The sequence below is a fragment of the Vigna angularis genome, chromosome 10 (assembly GCF_016808095.1).
Source record: "Vigna angularis cultivar LongXiaoDou No.4 chromosome 10, ASM1680809v1, whole genome shotgun sequence".
NCBI classification, from domain to species: Eukaryota; Viridiplantae; Streptophyta; class Magnoliopsida; order Fabales; family Fabaceae; genus Vigna; species Vigna angularis.
The window spans coordinates 26,244,266-26,264,960 of NC_068979.1; the positions used below are offsets into that span (position 1 = coordinate 26,244,266).

Below are 20,695 nucleotides of genomic sequence, written 5' to 3' on the forward strand. Positions count from 1 at the left end.
GATCGAAATAAGGTATTATAATGGCGAAGGGAAGAAGAGCGTAAAAGAGAAGAAATAGTAAAGAAGGAAAAGCATGTAAACGAAAAAAAGGAAGGGTGAAATCTGAAAAAGAAAGGAGTGGAAAGCGAAAAGTTGAGTGAGGTGAGTGGCATAAAGTAACGTGGCCTGCCGACTCCCAAGCAATCTCGAATTCCACGCAACTGATTGCGCACCACCATCCCTATTAACCGTTGCCCTATCTTTTTCAACGCCACGTACATTATCAACCATTAATGTCTAATAACCACGCAATATTATTCAAAACACACCACCACCATAAACCCCACTTACTTACAATAATTTCATACATAAAACAAAACTTGTGTGCTTAGGTGGACAAAATATCTACTTTTACATGGGTTATGAATTGCTTAGGTTTCATACATGTTGTACAATCTCAAGGAGAATTTTTAGTTCAAAAAGAGCTTCCTTAATATACACTTGCTCTTGCTTAAATAAAAATCTAATAACTGTGTACATACATAATAACTATCACTAAATGAATGATACTTCGTCATGGTCAAAATATATGACCCAAGGTAGATGTAGATAATTACCTGCTACCGAGGTTGTAAGGTACCCATGCATAAATACAATATTCGCTTCTCGAGACAATATATGGCTAAAAGGGACTTCCTGCTAAAGGAAAAAATTGATGCCGCTTGTGGCCTACTTGTTCACAGTGTACAGGAAACAAAAATGCATGCATGTCCATGCATTTTCTCTGCTCCTCTACCCATCATCAGCTGAATCAAATCATAGCAACGATTATTAGCCCATCAAATACAAAACCTGGATAACGAGACATTTTAGATTGATCAATGTCATGCATTATTGCATGGATTCCTGAGTCAACTCAACATCAAGAATAAAAAACACTGGTTCAATATATAAATAATAAGTCAATATATACAAAATACAAGGTAAAGGAAAAGAATTTATGGATCGGGTTCCACTTCCAAACCTAATAAAGTGTCAAGAATATCGACACGAAGCTAGCTAACAACTTTTTTTTTATCTGTATTTCCTTCCAAGACAAATATTTCTGAGACCAAGTGAAATATTAAATTTTGCATCTTTTCAAACAGAAAATCTAATCTTAATTCACGATCATGCCATGGAAAGCTAAGCCTTCGTGCTAGACTTAGTTGTTAGCTCACAATCATATAGAGAGGAGCCACTCACATTTAACTCGTATACGACTCGTTATGGGTAATATCTGACAGCAACTTGATCTGATGCGACAATCATGCAACCTGTCAACCTGACCTCTAAAAGTGTGTTTTCCTTTCCCTTCCCTTTTCTCTTTCTACTTCTAACGAAGCCCCGGGACCTATCTATAGCTATCACCAACCGTAACAGTATACGCGTACGGTGCACCTCTAATAGTGACTAACTAAGCTAAATAAACAGATATCTGTAATTGTGGAGGTGCTAAATAACAATAACAATTTCAACCATAATATACAAGCAAGAAACCCTCGTAGATATGATATATATAAGCCTACGAAATTCCAGCAAGAGACATGTCATGTTCTCTTTGAAAGTGACAGATAGCAAATTTTATATTATCAGTGCATATATATTTAATCGGATTGGCTTTTGAAAGACAGATGAAGACCTAACAAAGTTTCTTGATCTGCCCAATAAAGAGAAACAGATATGTCATGCGGAGCTGACTTTCCGAGCAAAAAGTCGAGAGCTTAAAGAAGATTAAACAATTCAAGGCCCGTAAAAAAAAATTTTATCAAAAATTCTTTTCGTTAATATTGTGTTAGAGATAGTTATAACCGACAATATCTTTTATTTTTTTTCAAAGATTTCAAATTAATCTTATAACACTCAAATATTAATAAAAAAAAGTTGAATCTACAACTGTAATTCACAAAAAAATAAACATAATCTTTTAACAATAAATAATTCTAAAGCCACTCTATATTTCTTCTGAAAAAAAAAAGACTAATCACTATTTTTTAATCTGGAAAAAGAAAAGGTTTCAATGCTCTGTAAAGTTTTAAGGGCACTAAAAGCAGTCAATTGAAGACTAATGAAAGGCTCACCTTTGAATTCCTTTGTCTCCAATCATACTTTAACCTAAGATGTCTAGTGCTCCTGAAAACCACATCATTAGTCAATATAATTGAGGTTCTGCCAGAGAAGTGTGTAGCCATTAAAGATATGCATTATGATGGTAATAATGCGTGTGTCATGACCACATGAAAGCAGATCTTAAGAAGAAAGTATATCAGCCGACCCATATATCATGCTAAAGGTTTAACTCTCATTAAATGAGGAATATGAAGTCATGTTATTTCATTGTTGACTCCGATCATTCTTCCAGTGTTCAAGATACTAAATGAAAAACTCATAACGAAATTTAGACCAACAAATGATACAATACTTTTCACCCTTTAATCTCATGCAACGATAAATTAGAAAAATTTACAATGTTCGATCAGTAACAAAACTAAATCATCATTTTCACAAAACAACCAAAAACAAACAATTTTATTTCATAAAACAGTCTAATAAAAAATCTCTAGAATTACAAAGAATGTGTTAATTCACTTTTAGTTATAGATAGAACACTTTAGTTCTATATCATTATTTGACGTTAAAACTAGTATAAAAATAATTAAACTTATTTTTATTATTTTCCGAAGAAACCTTAAAAAAGAAAAACAAGATGAAAACGATTAATATATTATATCCCAGATCTTTAAATATATATATATATATATATATATATATATCGCAACCAATCACTTTTAAAGGCACTCTTTTATGATTTAATGACCTAAAAAAAATACCTTTATAATGTCATTTTATATATTTCTTTGTTTATGTAAATATGAAATAATTTTTCTACAAAACCTTTTCACTTTTGATTTACTTAAAATGTAACCTTGAAAAATAATGTTAACAATAATTTTAAAAGTTTAATTGCTAAATTGTATTTTTGTGTTATAAAATATACTTTGTTAACGTTTCAGATTTTATATTTGGCAATCAACTAATAATTATATTTGTAAAATCTCTAGAAATAGAGTTCTTATTTTTACATGCTAACTTTTAAATAACATTTTCCTCTTATTCATGAAAATATAAACAATTTCCCCCCTTATTTCCACAACTGAAATAAAAAAAGTGAAGTTATTTGTAAAAAGAATTTAGTTTTGGTAAATCTCCTTTAAATAAACTTACAAATGCATTTGGCAAAAGGTGTATTTGGATCAAATCTTTAATATTTATTATTGGAAATACAAGTGCGCAAAAACAAGTATGTCCTTTTTTTTATGATAACAAAAATAAAATGATAACTATAATGAAAAGCTTTAACTATCATAATGAATGATGATTATTAAAAATATCATAATAAGGTACGTATATGAAAATAATTTATTCTTTATTAATTGTTATAATTATAAACAAAAGCAGTTTTAATATGGGTAGTTTGTTATAAATTATAAAAACTAAAATTATTAGTGTTGAGAAAGGCGTAATAAAAATCATATGTGAAATCTGTTTAAAATTCAACCTTATTAATGGTTCTATAAATTATAAATAAATGAACTGAGAGAAAAGATCCAGTGAGTTATACCATGAAATTATTCTCTCATCTGATACGCATTCCCGGAGGTACAATATCTCCAAGCAACCCTTCATCAGTGGGAGGCTGCAGTGACGACGCATCAGCTGGCATTACAGTGTTGGATCCCCCAGATGCATCATCCTGTGCTTGGCATGGCGGAGAAATGGAGCTGAGAGTATTTATATTATTAGTCTCTCTGGGTGAATGAATTGGATAATAAAACTGTGACATAGGAGCCAACTGGCCCGCAAAGGCAGCAGCCTCGTGACAAATGATTCCCCCTCGAGGAAATCCAACGGTGTGATGACAGTGTTGACCTTCATATGTGGTAATCACAATCGTTGGGTCCTCGGAAGAGCGTTCAACCCTCTTCTTCACCGTGCATTTGCTGTTTGTGCAGCGGTAGTAGCTCCTGCAAAAGAAATATAAATGCATCATAATAATTAATCAGTGCAATGTTGTCAGTTAGCTTTTCTGATGCAGTTATCACTGCCAATTTATTTCAAAAATGTTTTGCACAAAGACTTATACATCGACGGCTTCCAATAATATTTCACCTGACCTATCCATCGAAAATATAGATATATTGAATTAGAAACACTATATTGTTTGGAATCATCTTGGTTTTTCATGGTTATTGTTATTTATATATTCCCATGTAAGAGGAGTGTTAACACACTATTTAACAATCTTTTACTCATATTTATTATTTAAAATCTTTTAGAATCTATAAATGTAAATACTATAAAAGGTAAAATCTACGAAGAAAAAATTGTAATTTATAGTAGTTCTTAATCAATATAATATATAATGTGAAAATGTATGTCTGATAGCATAAAAATTAAAATGGTGAATGAATTTGGTAATATGCATGCATTGCATGCTGTTAGTTCACATAATTCTTTTTTTTCTCTCATTTCCATTTTATCTCATTTTATTTCTAAACCACGTCTGAAGGTTCAAAAGTGTTTTATAGCAATACTACATCATGTGTTTTCTTTAACAAAAACGAAATTTTAACTAAAGGCAAAAGGGCCACAAAATAGTCAACTGTATATGATAGTTTTTTAATAAAATTCAAATTTAAGTTGATGTCAAGGTAGCTGTAAACCTAGGGAATGGGCTATTTTTAACTGCCTTCTGACCATACTTCCGCCATCTGTAGCCATCCTCAAGATGATCAACTTCACTCTTGGTCATAAATGCAAACCGTGGCAGCCGTATTCGCTTTTGCCCCTTCTTTTTACCTTTAATCCTACAAAATACATCACTTACAATTTATATCAGAATAAAGCAGCATACAGAAATCATCAAAAGAAAAAGAAAAAGAATGTCCTAACCTAAACCAGGAACAGATTTTGTATTTCTGTCCATCATCAATCCTACACACGGTTATATTGTATAGAGAAATCAAGAATGATTGCACCATTTTTATGCAATTTGAGAGTATCTGTTTTAAAAAGTAATGCTGGGAAATGATAAGATTATATAGTCCTTGGTCATCTGTTGGGTTTCATAAACATCCATGAAGCAATAATCCAAATCATGAGGCTATAGGAACTAAGATAAGGCAATTCGGGTAAATACAATAATATAAGTTTTAACAGATAATAATCTCTCAAAAAATAAATAAATACACGTGGGGGAAGAAGCCTATTAACATAAATAAATAAATAAAATGGATAAGAAAGAAGAAAAATATATATTATAAAATTTTCAAATTCCATATGTTAAATGCGCAGAGGACAAGCAATCAAATTGGAAGAAAATTTGAGTAGAGGCTGTGGATTGATCACAATTCCACTAAAAGCCTCATTTGTGTTAATTCAGATTTTTCAAATCATCATTAAAGTCATACATTTTGTGCAATGCCAAAACAATAAGATCCACATTTCACAGGGGGGGAAAAGACACAAAAATAGTTCTGCATGGTAATCATCCCATAAATACGACGAACACCACCTTTGTACGTATAACTGGGCTCTAAATGAACATTAATTTTCTTTTAATTAGAAAATAATTCACATAAAATATGGACCACAAGCCTTGTAATGAAAACACGCAATCAATATTTAGGGGAAGAACAATTACGTCATAGGCAACTTACATAAAATTGTATTGCATACAAGATAATTACAAGCACAAAATGCTAATTAATGCAATGCTTCCACATAACACTGAAATGAATAAGCATCATACTAAGAAAGCAAAATCCCTGTTATTTATATTCGAATGGTAAAATGACCACGTAATTTGAACCAAAATTGCTGCAAGTGGTTAGAATCTTATTAATGCCCAAAAAAATTCAAGAGCAGTGTGTGCAAGCATAAATCATTTAACAAAACAATAAAGAAAAAAGGAAAAGTGGAGCCCAATTACCCACCCTTGCTTTCCATTTTATTTTATGGTATTCTTTTTCTTTCATTGACTATTCAAACTCTCATCAAAACAAAGTGTAATAATGACAATAATAATACGAAAACAATGAACACCACTAAATTATTATCACTCTGCGAGCCTTGGATAGCTTAGAAGCACGCCATTTCCGCCGCAATAACGGCGATGCTCGTGGGCTGAAAAACTTCGCACAACCGAAAAGCCAATCCGTTTTTCTCCTTTTTTACACCCCTTCACTTTATTTTCCTACAACGAATTCTAGAAATTTGCTAAACGCAACTAATGAAAATTTGAGTCAGTTACAAATGTTCTGGTTGGGAAGAAGATTCCTGGTTGTACTGTCAGGGAATTGCACTGACTCGAGTAAATTAAAATAAAAAATTAAATAAGGAATAAACTAGAATATGATAAAATAAAATACGATGCATACAAACAAACAAACAACAAGTTGATTAGATTGTGATTTTGGTTGATGTGGAAATTTTCAGTTATTCCTATTAAACTTTCCACCACAAATTTACGTTAATTACGTTTTCACCACGCACGCAGGGAAAGTGTTAAGCAAAGTTGAAAGCAGTGAAGTTATTTATCTTTTTCATTTTTTTTGGCGTTTTCGCGAACTCACGGTGTCTCAGGTGGTTTCTCATCAGAGACGGTGGATTTCTCCGGCTGATCCTCACTGGAGCTCGACGACACCGACTGGTTATTCGACCGCAACGATGCAGCAGCGGCCGGTTCAATCGAACAGGTCAGAGAGGATTGAACCGGCATCCACAATCCATCGTCGGTGCCGATCCGGTTCAACTGGTCCGGTTCGAGGTTCCACCCGAATTCCCTGAGTACGCTTCGCTCTCCGTAGCCGGAGAACAAGTAGGCAGCGTCTGAGCCATCTGTGGCGAATGTCCAACTCGTGTCGCCGGCAAACTCAACCGCGGCGGGATCGGAGGTTGCTCTGTCCTTGTCTTCCATTCATAAATTGCCCGCGCAAATTTCACAGTGCGAAGGAGAACACGCGATCTACGTTGAAGGAAACTGGAATCGAATCCTGCAAATTTCGAAGAGCAAACGCACAGAGAGAGTGTAGAGAGAGAGAGAGAGAGTAGAGAGAGAGAGAGTGAGTTGAGAGAGAAACTTAGGGTTTTTGTTTGGGTTTGGTTAAGAAGAGGAAGGGACGCGTAGTTTTTGAAGTTTATGAAGCGTTTGAGAGCGTTGTCTCGTCAGTACACAGTCGAGGAGAGAGAAGAAGAAAACGAAGTTTTTTTTCTTCATTTATTTAAATAAATAAAAGAATATTTGAATTATTTATTTAATAAATACATGGAAAAGGAAAAGAAAAGAGATAAGTTAGAAAAATGAGCGTTAATTAATTGTAAGAAGGTAACAAGAAAGAAAGTGGTCACACGCGGATGAATGATTGGACCCTCCTGCTCATACTTTCCTTCCCTCAACTAGGATTTGTTTGTTGCACTACCTTTTTCATTCAGCCATTTTTTTTTTGTATTTTAACCTCTCTCTTTTTCACATGCTTAAAATATATGTTAAATAAATATATTTTTATAATATATGTTAAATAAATATATTTTTATAATATATGTTAAATAAATATAAATATGTCTCGCCTTATCATTATTTTATAAATTATGAAATTCTTTTTTATTATGACATTTTTGTTCATTTTGTTTGGATACACCATGGTTAAATTATGAAGTTGTTTTATACCTTGCCAAAGTTGTGGAAGAAGGTGGGGAAACCAAACCCTAGGCTACTATTTCGTAGGATAATTCGTGTTAGAGATAGAAGCACCCATTTAAAAAAGCTTTAAATTAATCAATAAATGGACCTAATGATAAAATCACCCAGGCAAGGCCAAATTACATTGCCCTCACGGATCTTTAAGACAAGGAATTTCATGATAATTACAATTAAATCAGAAATTTTGTCATCTTATATTATTCTCCCCGTTGTATACTATACATTATATGCAGTTTATCTCTTGTCTTTATCATAAGAAATCAAACTACATTAAAGTCCTCATAATTTTTACATTATTTCTTAAATAAATTAGATATTTTTCATAAATTATTTCAAAAATTGTGTTTTTGTCTCTCAGCTAAATTATATATGTATATATTTTGTCTATAAAAGCTACATAAAACATCTCTCATTTACAATGTAAATTTGTTGAATATAATGTTTTACGTGACTTTAGTGAAAGAAGAAATTACTATAATATAATTTAAGGACGAAACACAAATTTTGAAAGTAATATAGAAAAAAATATTTATTTAACTTTAATGAATGATATGTTGTTTTTATGTTAATTTAGTTTAAGTTGTTATAAATAATATATTAGTGTTGATGTGATTTTAACTTTAATGAATGATATGTTGTTTTTATCTTAATTTAGTTTAAGTTGTTATAAATAATATATTATTGTTGATGTGATTTTAGTTCTATATTAACGAGTTAATTATTTCACTATTTGTCCCTTTGTTATATTAAAAAGACAGATATATTATATTTATTGATTAGTGTATTTTTTTTAATAAATGAAATTAAAATATTCAAAATATAGAGTTGATATGATGCATGAAAAAAAAAATACCATGCGGACAAAAACTTAAAGAATTTACGAAAGACACTTCAAGATTTAGTAATAAAAGTGAAATTAAACATTTAATTATTGAAATTAAATTTCTGTATTTTAATATAGTAAAAGTTTATTAATACTACTTGACTTCTTTTTCTATTTTTGGCTTGGTTGGAAAAATTTACCATCGGTATTATCTTAGCCGTAATCACTAATTAGTCAAACAATTATGTGGGGGCAAATGTGATTATTTTAAAGACAAACCAAAGTGTTACGGGATGTAAGAACTAGATTTACAATTTGCATTTAAAATTATCGAATGTATGCTTTCAATTTTTTTTAAATAACTGTTTTTGTAATTAGAAGATTTTAATTCTTCTATGTTAATTATTTTAAGAAAATTGTGTTTTAGTTTTTAAACTGAATTTTATATCTGTTTTATTTCTCTATTTTATAAAAAAAATGATGTGAAACATTTTCTTCGACAGGCGAAATATTTGTTTTTGTTGGAACTCCTACATCGATTAGAAATAAGACCAATTTATAATATATAAGTGAGTGTAAACCTCACCTTACAAGTCGATATTGTAGGATTGAGTTAGACTTAAATTTTACTTCTTAACTTGGTATTAAAGTTAAGGTTAGAGCCTATCTTAGCTATGTTTGTTGGCTATGTTGTTCCACCCGCTATCGGGCCATTATCGGACCACCTATTAATATCTAGTCTCACGCTCGATATGTATATACCTCGGCGTGAGCGGGATGTGTTGGAAGTTCTACCTCAACTATAAATAAGGCCAATTTATAGTATATAAGTGGGTGCAAACCTCATCTTACAAACCAGTTTTATAGGGTTGAGTTAGACTTAATCTACTTTTTAACTATATATACTATAGTTTAATAGACTACCGTAGTAGCCTGACACCTTCATTGTAGTAGTGGTCAAAGAAATTAACCTGAGAAATATTTTGCAGCAAACTCACTTCATCTCTCCTGACAAAACTCCTAATAGGAGTAATAATTATTATTGTTGTTTATAATTTAATGTTATATGAAGTAGAGTTATTAATAAATGGTTTAAGATAACTATTAAATTTGATTTCAAAAAAGATAAAGTAATTAATTGAGTGTTGCATTTGTTTAGTGCAATTTCAATGAACACCTTAGTAGGATTGGTTATGTGGTGTCACTCTAATCTTTAGTTACATTAACATATGATAATTATAAGCTGATTTTTCATTGTTTTAGAATAAACACGCAGCTAATTATCTTAGGAAAATGTATACGCAAGTTTACCTATAAGTATTTTTTATATATATAAAATAAATGTATATGTTGATTAAAATTGAATTTTGTATAAACTAATTTTACACATTGTCTGATAACAGCAACTGATATGGTTATTATATATATAACTTTAATATTTGTCAATAATAAAAATTTTAATTTACCAATAAATGTTATAAACAGATACTTTCGATGGTAAGTAAAATTTTAAAATTATTGAAAAATTCTGTTTGGACAATTTTTTTTCTGAATAAAATCTATCAATAAAATAACGTTTACCCATTATTTTTTTTTGTTTGTCAATATAATTGTGTTGATAATATGATATTTTATTGTAATGATAAATAAATGTTTTACGATAATTTTTAACATTTCGTTTACCTATCAAGTTTGTAAATGAACATGTAATGTTAAATCCTAAAAGAAACATATATATTCTTAGTTTAAAGAAAAGAAAAACTGACCAACTAATTAGCGTTTATTTTAAATATTATTATTATTACTATTATTATTATTATTATTATTATTATTATTATTATTATTATTATGATGATGATGGATGATGTCTTGTGAGAAATTTGAGTTCATTATTTCTCAAAAAATCTACTTAGTTTTTATCTAAAATTAAATTTCTGGTCTTGCATTATTATTAGGTTGGAAATTCATATCATAATAATCTATATCATTAATATAGGGGATTCATTTCTTTTTAGTGTACATAATATCGTCTAATTTTATTATTTAAGTAATTATTCTTTAAAATAAAATAGCTACTTTATTATTTTTATTCTTTTAGTGATGTTTTATTAAATAATTATTTTATCTCGTTTTATTCCTATTAAACTGTTTACTTAAATTTAATCATTTTTAAAAGAAATTAATTGTTTGGAATGAAAAATGATATAAATGCACACGCGTGAGTTTTACCATGTTTATGAATTAATTTGAAAAAAACCGTTTGATATATCTACATATTTGAAAATATAATTTGAACTTAATTTAAATCACTATCAAGGTACTTTATATTTATTAAACAAGTTATTATTGATATGATTTGTGATAATAACATATCCCGTGGAGATAGGGATTGCACACACTATATTTCATCTCAAATAGGCTTAACATGTTACTAGCTACACTAAGTAGGTATATACCCTTTTCAAACCCAAAACAATGCCTTTTCAATTTTTCATTCTGGTGCGTATAAATTCAAATTTGTTTACATAAATCATCTCAAGAATATATAACAGACAAATCCGTTGATTAGTTGACTAGGGCATGAATTATTTCAAAGATTCTATAAACAACAAATCAAGGAAAGAAACCTTTTTTTTTTATTATTGTTGTTTCTATTGGACCAAACTAATGACTTTTAAGTATTTTGATTCTCAACTTTCACTATTTTTGCGTAGTCTTTGTTGTATAAACAATAGTTTGAATTATACATACAAAATACTTTGATGTTTAAATAAAAAAGATTCAATTATTTCGATACTAAATGTATCAACCAATAATCCTAACTACCTCACTTGGACTCCTTACAAACACTAATAAACTTTTAGTGGCCTAATTATGGTCCAATCATCTCTTTACGCGATTACGAAGTTGATGTGCTAATCTTTGCAGATATTCGTAATCATGCTATGTGTATGACCGATCGATTACTCAAATGATCCATCATATTCTCTTATAAGATGGTTTGACTTTTATTTGCAACTCTAATTATTTTGTTAAATCGATTTGACTACTCTTAATTTCCCACTTTATATCGATAGTCCTCTTTATATCTGTTTGATTGTTCTTTTGGTGCCTATTTGATTGGTTACCTATAAAATGTATTTCAACATTAAAGTAAGTGTTGATTTTAGTTAAATACAATAAATATTGAAGATGCAATAATATTAAATTCATTTATATAGTTTCTTAAATGGACTTCCATCATAAGAGTCAAGTAATTATCCAAATTTACCTTTATTTATCATGATTTAATCATCCAACACTAGTTAACCGAAATGATCTGATAAGTTCATCCACATGTTCACTAATAATACTTTTTAGGATTAATTTGTTTGCCATTATTAGGATGATTTTTCTTTTAATTTTGTTTATTTTTTAAGTATGTTTAATTTTATCTCATTTAAGAAAAATGAAAATGTAATCTATTACATCAAATTGGGAGTGAGAATGTTATTAGAGTAATACGTATATATTCATTGTTATTCACATTATGTGTTGTTAATAAATTATCAGAGGTGCCCCGTTCTTTATGTTATCTACACGTAACCTTTTGTAATGTAAAAAAAGTAGGATCAAATTAAAAATATGTAAAATAATGGAATCAAATTAAGAGCGTTTAAAATAACAAAACAAAATTGACAAAATATTAAAAGAAACTATTAAATCTATTTTATCATGTAAAAAACAATCAAGTAAACACTATATGCATATTTATGAAAAAAATAGTTTGTAAAATAAAACTTATGTGAAATTTTTAACATACTTTTACCCACTGAATATATATATATATCATGAGATTAAATATTTATAAATGATTCCATAATTATTCAATAATACATACGATAAACCAATAAAAATAAATTTTTGATATCTCTAATATTATTTTAAGAAATAAACTTAAGATATAATTAAATTTTATAAAATTGAATTATAAAATAAATTTACATTTATTTATATATTAAAATTTTACTTTAATAGATATAGAACCTTAGAAAAATGTAAATATGATAAAGAAGAAGTGAAAGGGCTTAAACAAAAAGTAAGTGGTTGGAATAATGCATCGTTTGTTTGAGTTAATATCCATAGGATGATGTTTTATGAGTGGAAGTTTTCAAGAACAGAAATGATTTTGAGTGTTTGGCCCACCATTACAGCAACTAATTTCGATGACACAAACAGTGTTTTGGATTTGGCTATCTGAACTTCTCAAAATGCAAAAGTACACAAAAATAAGTCTCTGGTGCAATGCACCAATATAATTGCTTTCATCAACTGTCGTTGGGTGTACAGACACTGCTTTAATCTAAAACCTTTAATTAAATAATTACTAGTATATCAACCACTACTGCACAATACATCTTAATTCCTACCTTTTTATTATTTTATATAATATGTTTCTCATCATCATAAATTATTAGTTTTTTCAACCTTTTTTTTCTCTGATGAACTTTTAATTTTGTTTTTAGCCACAAAGTTGTTTAGTACAACCAAATTCCACGTAAGATAAAAAAAATATGGGATATATGTGGTTACCATGTGGCTTAATTTTTATATTTTTCTTCCATTTTATAAGTATAGTTTTTACATTATTATTCCTTCCTTTATGATAAATACATGAAATATTTAATATTATTTAGGTATAGCTTTGCTGTGATCCTTATATTTTTTGGATCGAATTGTGTTCTTAATTTTGAAAAAAAAAATATTGTTAATTTTATTAAATTGACATTAATAATATTTTAAAAATAATATATGTAAAAGCTTAAGTTTATTATATGTTAAAGTTTAGACTATTTTCTATCTTTGTGATACTTTTAAAATAAAAAATAATTCAAATTTTAAAATATGATAAATTTTGATTTTGACATATATCATTTCCAAATAACACCAACATTAACGAAAAGAACTTTATTGAGTCTTTTTTATAAAAATATAAATATTCAATTGAGTTTTCTTTTTCTTAAATAAAAACTTAGTTAAATTCTTTTATATTAATAAACCAAGAAGGATTGAAGCAGATAATTTAAATTTAGGGGTGATGAATCCCAAATTTTGAAGTATTCTTTATTCCATAGTAAGTATTAATTTAGAAAAAAAATATTGATTATTTTAATTTAATTATGTTCGGATTTTCTATTTTGAGTGTTCAGTTTGACAACCGAATCAAATCATATATGACTCTTCCACTGCGGCAATTTTTTATGTTTTACGTAAGAATTAAAATGGAAATAAACTTCATAAGCTGAAATAAAAAGCATGTAGATATTTTCCTAAAAGGGAAAAACCTTTTTAATATAATCTTATATATTACATGGTCATATGAACATTAAATGCGTCTCTTACTAAGGGTTTTACTATGATTAACTGTAACAATATATATTTTGGTATGTGATATTAAGGTTTCTCCAAGTTATGCTTATGTTTATAGGTTATATTTTGTAAATTTAAATTATTGAATAAAATTAATACAAAATATTATATATAATATTTAGTGTAGACTGAGAAAAGTATTAATTCCTCGTGCACAGATTACAAGTCCTGAGTAGTTAGAAACTTTAACCACTATATTAAAGGTCATTGAATTTGGTCCAAAGCTATTCCATCTCAACTTGAGCATGTCTCATGATTTATAAGTCTCTGTTCTTCTGATTTGGTCCAAACTTTATCTGTTTGTCCTTGGAGGGACTCAACATTTTAAATTTTAATCTTGATATATTTTAATTAGTAGCTGATTGTTGCTAGTTTTCAAACCATGCATTGTGATGGAATTTAATAACACAAGACAATTAGGAAAGGTCTTGTAAGAGGTGTCTCAAGATATAATTGTAATTTTTTAAGCAGTATTATAATATAACTTCTCCAAAACATAAGAAATTCTCAAAAACATATATTAAATTTAAATAAATAATATTACTATTCATTAATAGGCATTATACTACTCACTTACCATTAATACATACATAAATAAATGGTAGGAAAGACATAAATAGTAAATATATAATAATATGAGATGATCTTAATTGGCATAAATTATACTACAAATTACGTCAGCAATAATTTGTAACGAACAATAAAGAGTGTGGAAATATATACATATGTCTAGTGTGTTAATTATCCTTCGAGAAGTGGTTCAAAATTTTTCAAAAAAAAAATGTAAATACCACATTTCTAAAAGAACCACAAACACTAGAATACGGTAAGAAATATGGTATTTATTGATAGATAATTATTGATAGATCATATTTGATTGATGATAGTTGATGGATTTATCAATGAATCATTTTAGTTACGTTATTGACGAAAAAATTTGTTGATAATTTCGACGATAAATATATATGTTTATTATTTTAAAAATATTTGTCGGTAATATTGTAGGTAAAGTAGGTGTTATTATCGATAGATCGATCCATCAATAATTGGTGTAATAAAATTGATTAAAAAAGTTCGTTTTTTCTCTCATAGGTTTTCACTTACCCTTGCCCCTCAGCCTCTCAGTCTCATCGTCTCTCCTTCCCCTCGCTTGAGTCTAGGTTTCTCCCTTCCATCACCTTCGTTTGTGGTTTTGCTCCACTCATCTTCGCTCATTTCTGCCTCCATATGTGATGTGCATCACTTTAAAAACATTCCACCTTACAAAACAGTTGTTCATCTTATGCATTGTTGGTCCTCAAAGAAGGTTATGTCATTCTTCCATCGATGGAAGTTAGGTTTTTTTTAGTAAGCTAATTTGGTTTAATTTTGTGCAACTAATTGTTTCAATGTAATGTGTTTTGCATATAATATCAAATTGGACTTAAATTGGGTGCAATCTAACTGATTCAGTTTTGGTAATTCTAGTATAGTTAATCCTACTTGGAGACATAATATTGAGTTGATTTGTTAGCAAATTGTGTTTCCTTCTATTCAGTATAAGAAACAATGAGTGTTAGTTGAAATTGTGCTTTTAATGTTGATGAAAAGACCATTTAGAATTTTCTAGTTAGAAAATCATGTATTGTCCTTGAGTAAAAAAATCCATTGGGCCTCCCTTAGATTGTTGTAGTATAGTGAGGTCAAATCCATCTGAATGCGGACTAAGACTATAACAAAACTAGGTTTATTGTACGGTAGTTCATTGTTATTTATCTCGCAAAAACGGTCAATTAATGACAGGGGAAAAACATTTGAATAATCTTCTAAGGGGACTAAGAGATTGTATCCATTGTAACCAGAAACTTAGACATTTAATCTTTTTGTTCTTTACAGTTTGATGCAAATTGTTGTGTATGCTCAGATCATACAACAATGATTTTAGTACAACATCCTTTTCTGAATAATTCAACTTGCAATAGATTATGTGTATTGGTGTGTTAGATTAGGGTAACAATGTGTTGGTTCTACTCGTTAGTGATTGCATTAGAAAAGACTTGACTTTTAGGTGTAGGTTTAGGTGTTGGATAGGTCCATATATATTGAGATGTGTAAATCTCATAATATATTGAACCTTGAGTAATAAGTAATAGGTGTCCAACTTTGGGTTGTTGATTGAAGTAGAAGAAGAGCTTCCGTTGTTAGTTAACTAGCTATGACTGTTAAGGTTGTTTGTGAAAAATAGAACTGAAGTGAGAAATCACGTTTAGAACTGCATATGAATTCATAGGCTTAAATTATGCATAAAAACCTAACAGGTCAAACTTGACAATATAATAGACCGAGTTTGATCAAGCTCGACAACATAACAGTTTAAGCTGGATAGCTTAAGAGGATGAGCTTAACAACTACAAAGAATGAGCTCGACAGTTGGAAAGGATGAGCTTAGTAGCTCGATGGGATGAACTCAACAGCTCGACAGGATGATCTCGATAGCAATGAGTATAGTGATAGAGACAACAACAAAATTTTTCTCAAAAAAACATTAGGCTCTGATGCTATGTTAAATATAGTAAAAATTATGTATGAGATTAATCTCCCTTGTATTAAATATATACATAAGACCATTTATTTATAATAGAAGAAATATAGATTAAATCCAAAATACAAATAAAAAATAATAATAAACTAACTAGAGATAAAAGATAAATATAAAATAAAGATAATATATCTAACAAAAAAAAATTTATTACTTGAAAAAAAAATAATAAATTGAGATAATATTAGGGAATGTGATGGTAATTTGCTTAATTTAATTATGTATACATTGTTGTGGATTTTCTTTAACCAATAAAAGAATGAAGACCCTTGATCCTTAAGCAACCGCGTCATTTTCAACTTAGCAAAAGAGGAACAATAGTTATTATATTAAACCACGTCGTTTTCAAACACTGTTAGTCTGCTACGCATTATTCACATTCTAAACTTTTAATAATAGAGAAACACTATTTTATATCCTACGTCGCGGTCCACACTAACAAAGTTCTCTTAGGCGCACGTGTCACTAGATTTCAAGAGTTTCAACGGTTGGATCCTCGTATCTTGTTAAAATATACATGGTAGATTGTGTTTTGTTCCCTAATTTATGTTAATTTGTTTTCATTTTATGAAAATATCTTTCATCAGTCACATTGTTTTATAAATTTTTATTTTTGGTTTATATTAACTAAACTCTGAGTAAATGATGTGAGTTAATGATTCAAGATAATGTAACTTACGACTTAGATTGATCTCACATGAAAAAACTATAACAATTGTTGATTTTTTAAATCTTATTGTAAGATCTAAATTATAAATATTTTTGACATTTTTTAACAAAATTAATTTTATAATTTTACTGTATTAATATAGGTTTCTTTAAAAGATATAATTAGGAGTTTTTGTTTTGAATGTAATAAATGGAAAATAAAATATCATTTATTTTTATCTTTGATAGATATTAAATAATGACAATTTTAAATGATTAAATTTTATAATGATATTTGAATAGATTAATTTTAGAAAATATAACTTGAAGGTAAAGTTAATATTATTAATTAAACTTGTTATTTTTTTTAACATGTAATTAATTGAGTATCAACCTGATACGTGGTCTACCTACCATTTAACTCAATCGAATTAATAGTTAAATTTTTGTATTCTCTTCAAATATGCAATCAATCATATTACTTATAAATTCATAAACGATTATTTTCATAGATGTCTTTATAATACAATGCAATTTAATAAATCTTGCAGGTTTTTTACTCATACGAACGTAAGCTTCTAACTCTAGAGAGGTTCTCCTTGCACCTCACTCACTTCATCCTGCACCTTCTTATTTCTTTCTATTTCCAACTCAACCCCTGTCATACCTTTGTGAGAGAATATTTTGTTTTTTAAAAAAAGCTGACCCATTTGAAGAATAAAAATAACGAAGCACCATCAGCCCTTCTTGCCTCCTCTTGTGCCGCATATAAAAAAACCCTACACCCTTTTTTTCTCCATTCCTCTCTTTGTCGCAGTTCATATGTAAAAAAGCCTATACCCCTTTGTTTCTGTTGTCTTCAGGCGCTCCTCCAGTCCTCCCTCCCTTCCTCATATATTGTCTTGTTGAGTGGTCCTTCCCCTCCCTAGTTTGGTGGCTGGTTTTGTGTGGTGAATTGTAGCAGCAGGGGTAATTGTTCTTACACATTTGACATTGGCGTCCAGGTTGGTTGTTGTCATTTAAAAAATGCTGTTAAAAAAATGCTTGTTCTTAGCTCATTTAAAATGTTTGGTCTGTTTCTATTAAAAAAAATTGATCTGTTTCTGTTAAAAAAATCTTGGTATGGTTGGTCTATTCCGCTGGGTTTGTGCACGGTGGAAGTGAGGATAGGGGTGCCGTAGTTGGCTGATGAGAGCCGCACTTGGAAGTGCGGATAAGGGTCGTCGTAGTTGGACCTGCGTTTCGTGTTAGCCGTAGTTGGATCTGCGTAAGCCGCAGTTGGATCTATGTAAGCCGCGTTTGTCGTAGTTCAATATGCATTAGCCGTAGTTGGATCTGCGTTCGCTGTTAGCCGCTCGCTGTTAGCCGCAATTAGATCTACGCTTTAGGTTTTGTTTATTGCTTTATTTTTTTATTTTTTGCTTTATTATGTTACGTTAGTATATTAATTTTTTTTTGTTAATATATTGTATATTTTTTTGTTAATATTTTATATTTTTTATTTCAGAAATTTATTTTTTTTTATGTTTTATTGTTAAATAATATTTAATAACCCCTGAAACCTCTTCCGCGAATACAACCATTTAAACTAGCCTGGATATGCTCTCTATCAGCAGCTTCTTCCTTCTCCTCTCCTCCAATGTGCATAGCACCATCACCACCATTGATCACAACCAACCAAACAGTAAAAATAAAGTGAACAAAAGGCTATTGTGATGAAAGTCAAAAACTGGGAAAGAGAACGGGGATGCATGGTAGGGTTTATAAAATCAAAAAACATTCAGGGTTGTTGATCGTTATGAGAATTGTTGATGATTAGAAAATCATTAAATCATCATTAATTTTCTTTTGACTTAATAAACGAGAGACAAATATGTAAAATTGGAAGTGTACGATGAAACATATGAGGTGCATGGAAAATCACTCCTAATTCTGTATAGTTCAAAGTATATTCTCAGCATCTAAGCATTTCACTGTATGATTAAATATATATAGCATGATTATTAAATTTTGCCTATTAAGGCATCTAAAATTTGGTGGAACTGAATTGATATTGCAAAGAAACATAGCTTTATAACATGATGTGTGTCGGTGCTTAGTCTCTTGTCAACATGCAAAAAGATGTTAAAAGAAACACAAATCGCAAATGTTAATCTCTTCTATGTCCTTCGAAAAGCATAGTGTCCTTCATTTTTTAAGGATTATAGGCCTTAATAATATTAATGCATGAATTAATTATTAATTAATTAATATTTTTACTTTCGGTTTAAATAAGTTTTGACTCTTCAACACCTTACCTTTTTTTGGAGTATCTAATAGTTTTTTTAAAAATAAGAATCTAATAAATTATAAAATTTTACTTCAATGTCTGAAAAAATAATTATTTATATTTCTTGAGATATTTTTATAAATTTTTCTGTCGATTCCGTAGCATTTCTTCGTTATAACAATTGATATATTTTTTAATTATATAGTGACATATATTGTTATTACTAGAAATAGAAATGACTCACTGCATATATTTATTTAATACAATAAATTGTTTAATATATATTATTCTAACTAAATTGATAGAAGAATACTTTTATTATCAGCAATAGATGAATACTAAAATTGCTGTAAATAAAATAATAAATTTAGATAAAATGTCGAATTTATTAGGTAATTACAAAAACAAATTATTAGATACTTAAAATAAAAGTGAATTAGAAATTTAAAACCGTTGACCATTACAAAAAAAGTGGTGAAATAAATGGGATAAGATGAGAAGTTGGGTAGCTAAGTATACATACATGCATTATAAAAGAAACGGAAATAGTGGGGCCTACTTGATTTGTGTGGTTCCAGCTTATTATTCATCGTCTCTAAGTTAGAATGTGTTTCTGTGCTGTATTGATGGTTTGTGTTATATTATTGAGGTTTTATAAGATAATTTTAGAATAAGGGTGAGTATGAATTGAATTTTTATCTAATTTAGATTCAATAAAATGTATTTATAATCTAAATTTATTTGACCTAGTTAAAATAGATATGAATTAAAATTAAAATTTATTTTAATTAAATCAATTAAAATTATATATTTTTTAGTTTAATTTAAATTGGATTAAAATTAGACTTAATTTACAGATATTAAATTTTGAGATCTAAGACTAATAAATGATTCAAATTGAGATATAATTCGTAATAATCTAAATTTATATTGTTTTAAGTCTATTAAAATTAGACTTAATTTACAGAGATTAAATTTTGAGATCTAAGACTAATAAATGATTCAAATTGAAATAAAATTTATAACAATTCAAATTTATATTGTTTTAAGTCCATTTAAATATATTTATTCTGAATTAAATTTATATTCTTAGATTTTAAATCCAATTCATAAAATTAAATTTGGATAAGATAATTTTTTGGATTTAAAATATTCAAATCTTAATCTAGTGGATTTGGATTTTACCAT

The 20,695-nt window shown here is 28.8% G+C and overlaps 1 protein-coding gene across 3 annotated transcripts; it reads right to left on the reverse strand.

Moving 5' to 3' along the window:
• Positions 1-316: 316 nt before the first annotated feature.
• LOC108343318 (probable WRKY transcription factor 57) lies at positions 317-7,272 on the reverse strand. 3 transcript variants are annotated; one of them, XM_052869692.1, is made up of 6 exons: positions 6,654-7,272; positions 4,972-5,013; positions 4,743-4,886; positions 3,641-4,043; positions 2,100-2,151; positions 317-831 (listed from the first exon to the last, which is right to left on the reverse strand). In XM_052869692.1, exons 1-4 carry the CDS (start codon positions 6,995-6,997, stop codon positions 3,656-3,658), a joined length of 918 nt encoding a protein of 305 aa, XP_052725652.1. In that variant the 5' UTR covers positions 6,998-7,272; the 3' UTR covers positions 317-831; positions 2,100-2,151; positions 3,641-3,655. The 3 variants fall into 3 exon arrangements, with proteins under 3 accessions (XP_052725652.1, XP_052725651.1, XP_052725653.1); XM_052869691.1 differs by having other exon boundaries at positions 317-785; positions 6,654-7,271; XM_052869693.1 differs by lacking the exon at positions 4,972-5,013 and having other exon boundaries at positions 317-785; positions 6,654-7,267.
• Positions 7,273-20,695: the final 13,423 nt, after the last annotated feature.

What these genes read in the sequence shown, in the direction of transcription:
- LOC108343318 (XM_052869692.1), bottom strand. Translation starts at nt 6,997, where the DNA reads ATGGAAGACAAGGACAGAGCAACCTCCGATCCCGCCGCGGTTGAGTTT. An exon ending in GAGAAACCACCTGAGACACC is followed by an intron (nt 5,014 to 6,653) that starts GTGAGTTCGCGA and finishes AACCGTGTGTAG; the next exon opens with GATTGATGATGGACAGAAAT. An exon ending in AAAATCTGTTCCTGGTTTAG is followed by an intron (nt 4,887 to 4,971) that starts GTTAGGACATTC and finishes TGTATTTTGTAG; the next exon opens with GATTAAAGGTAAAAAGAAGG.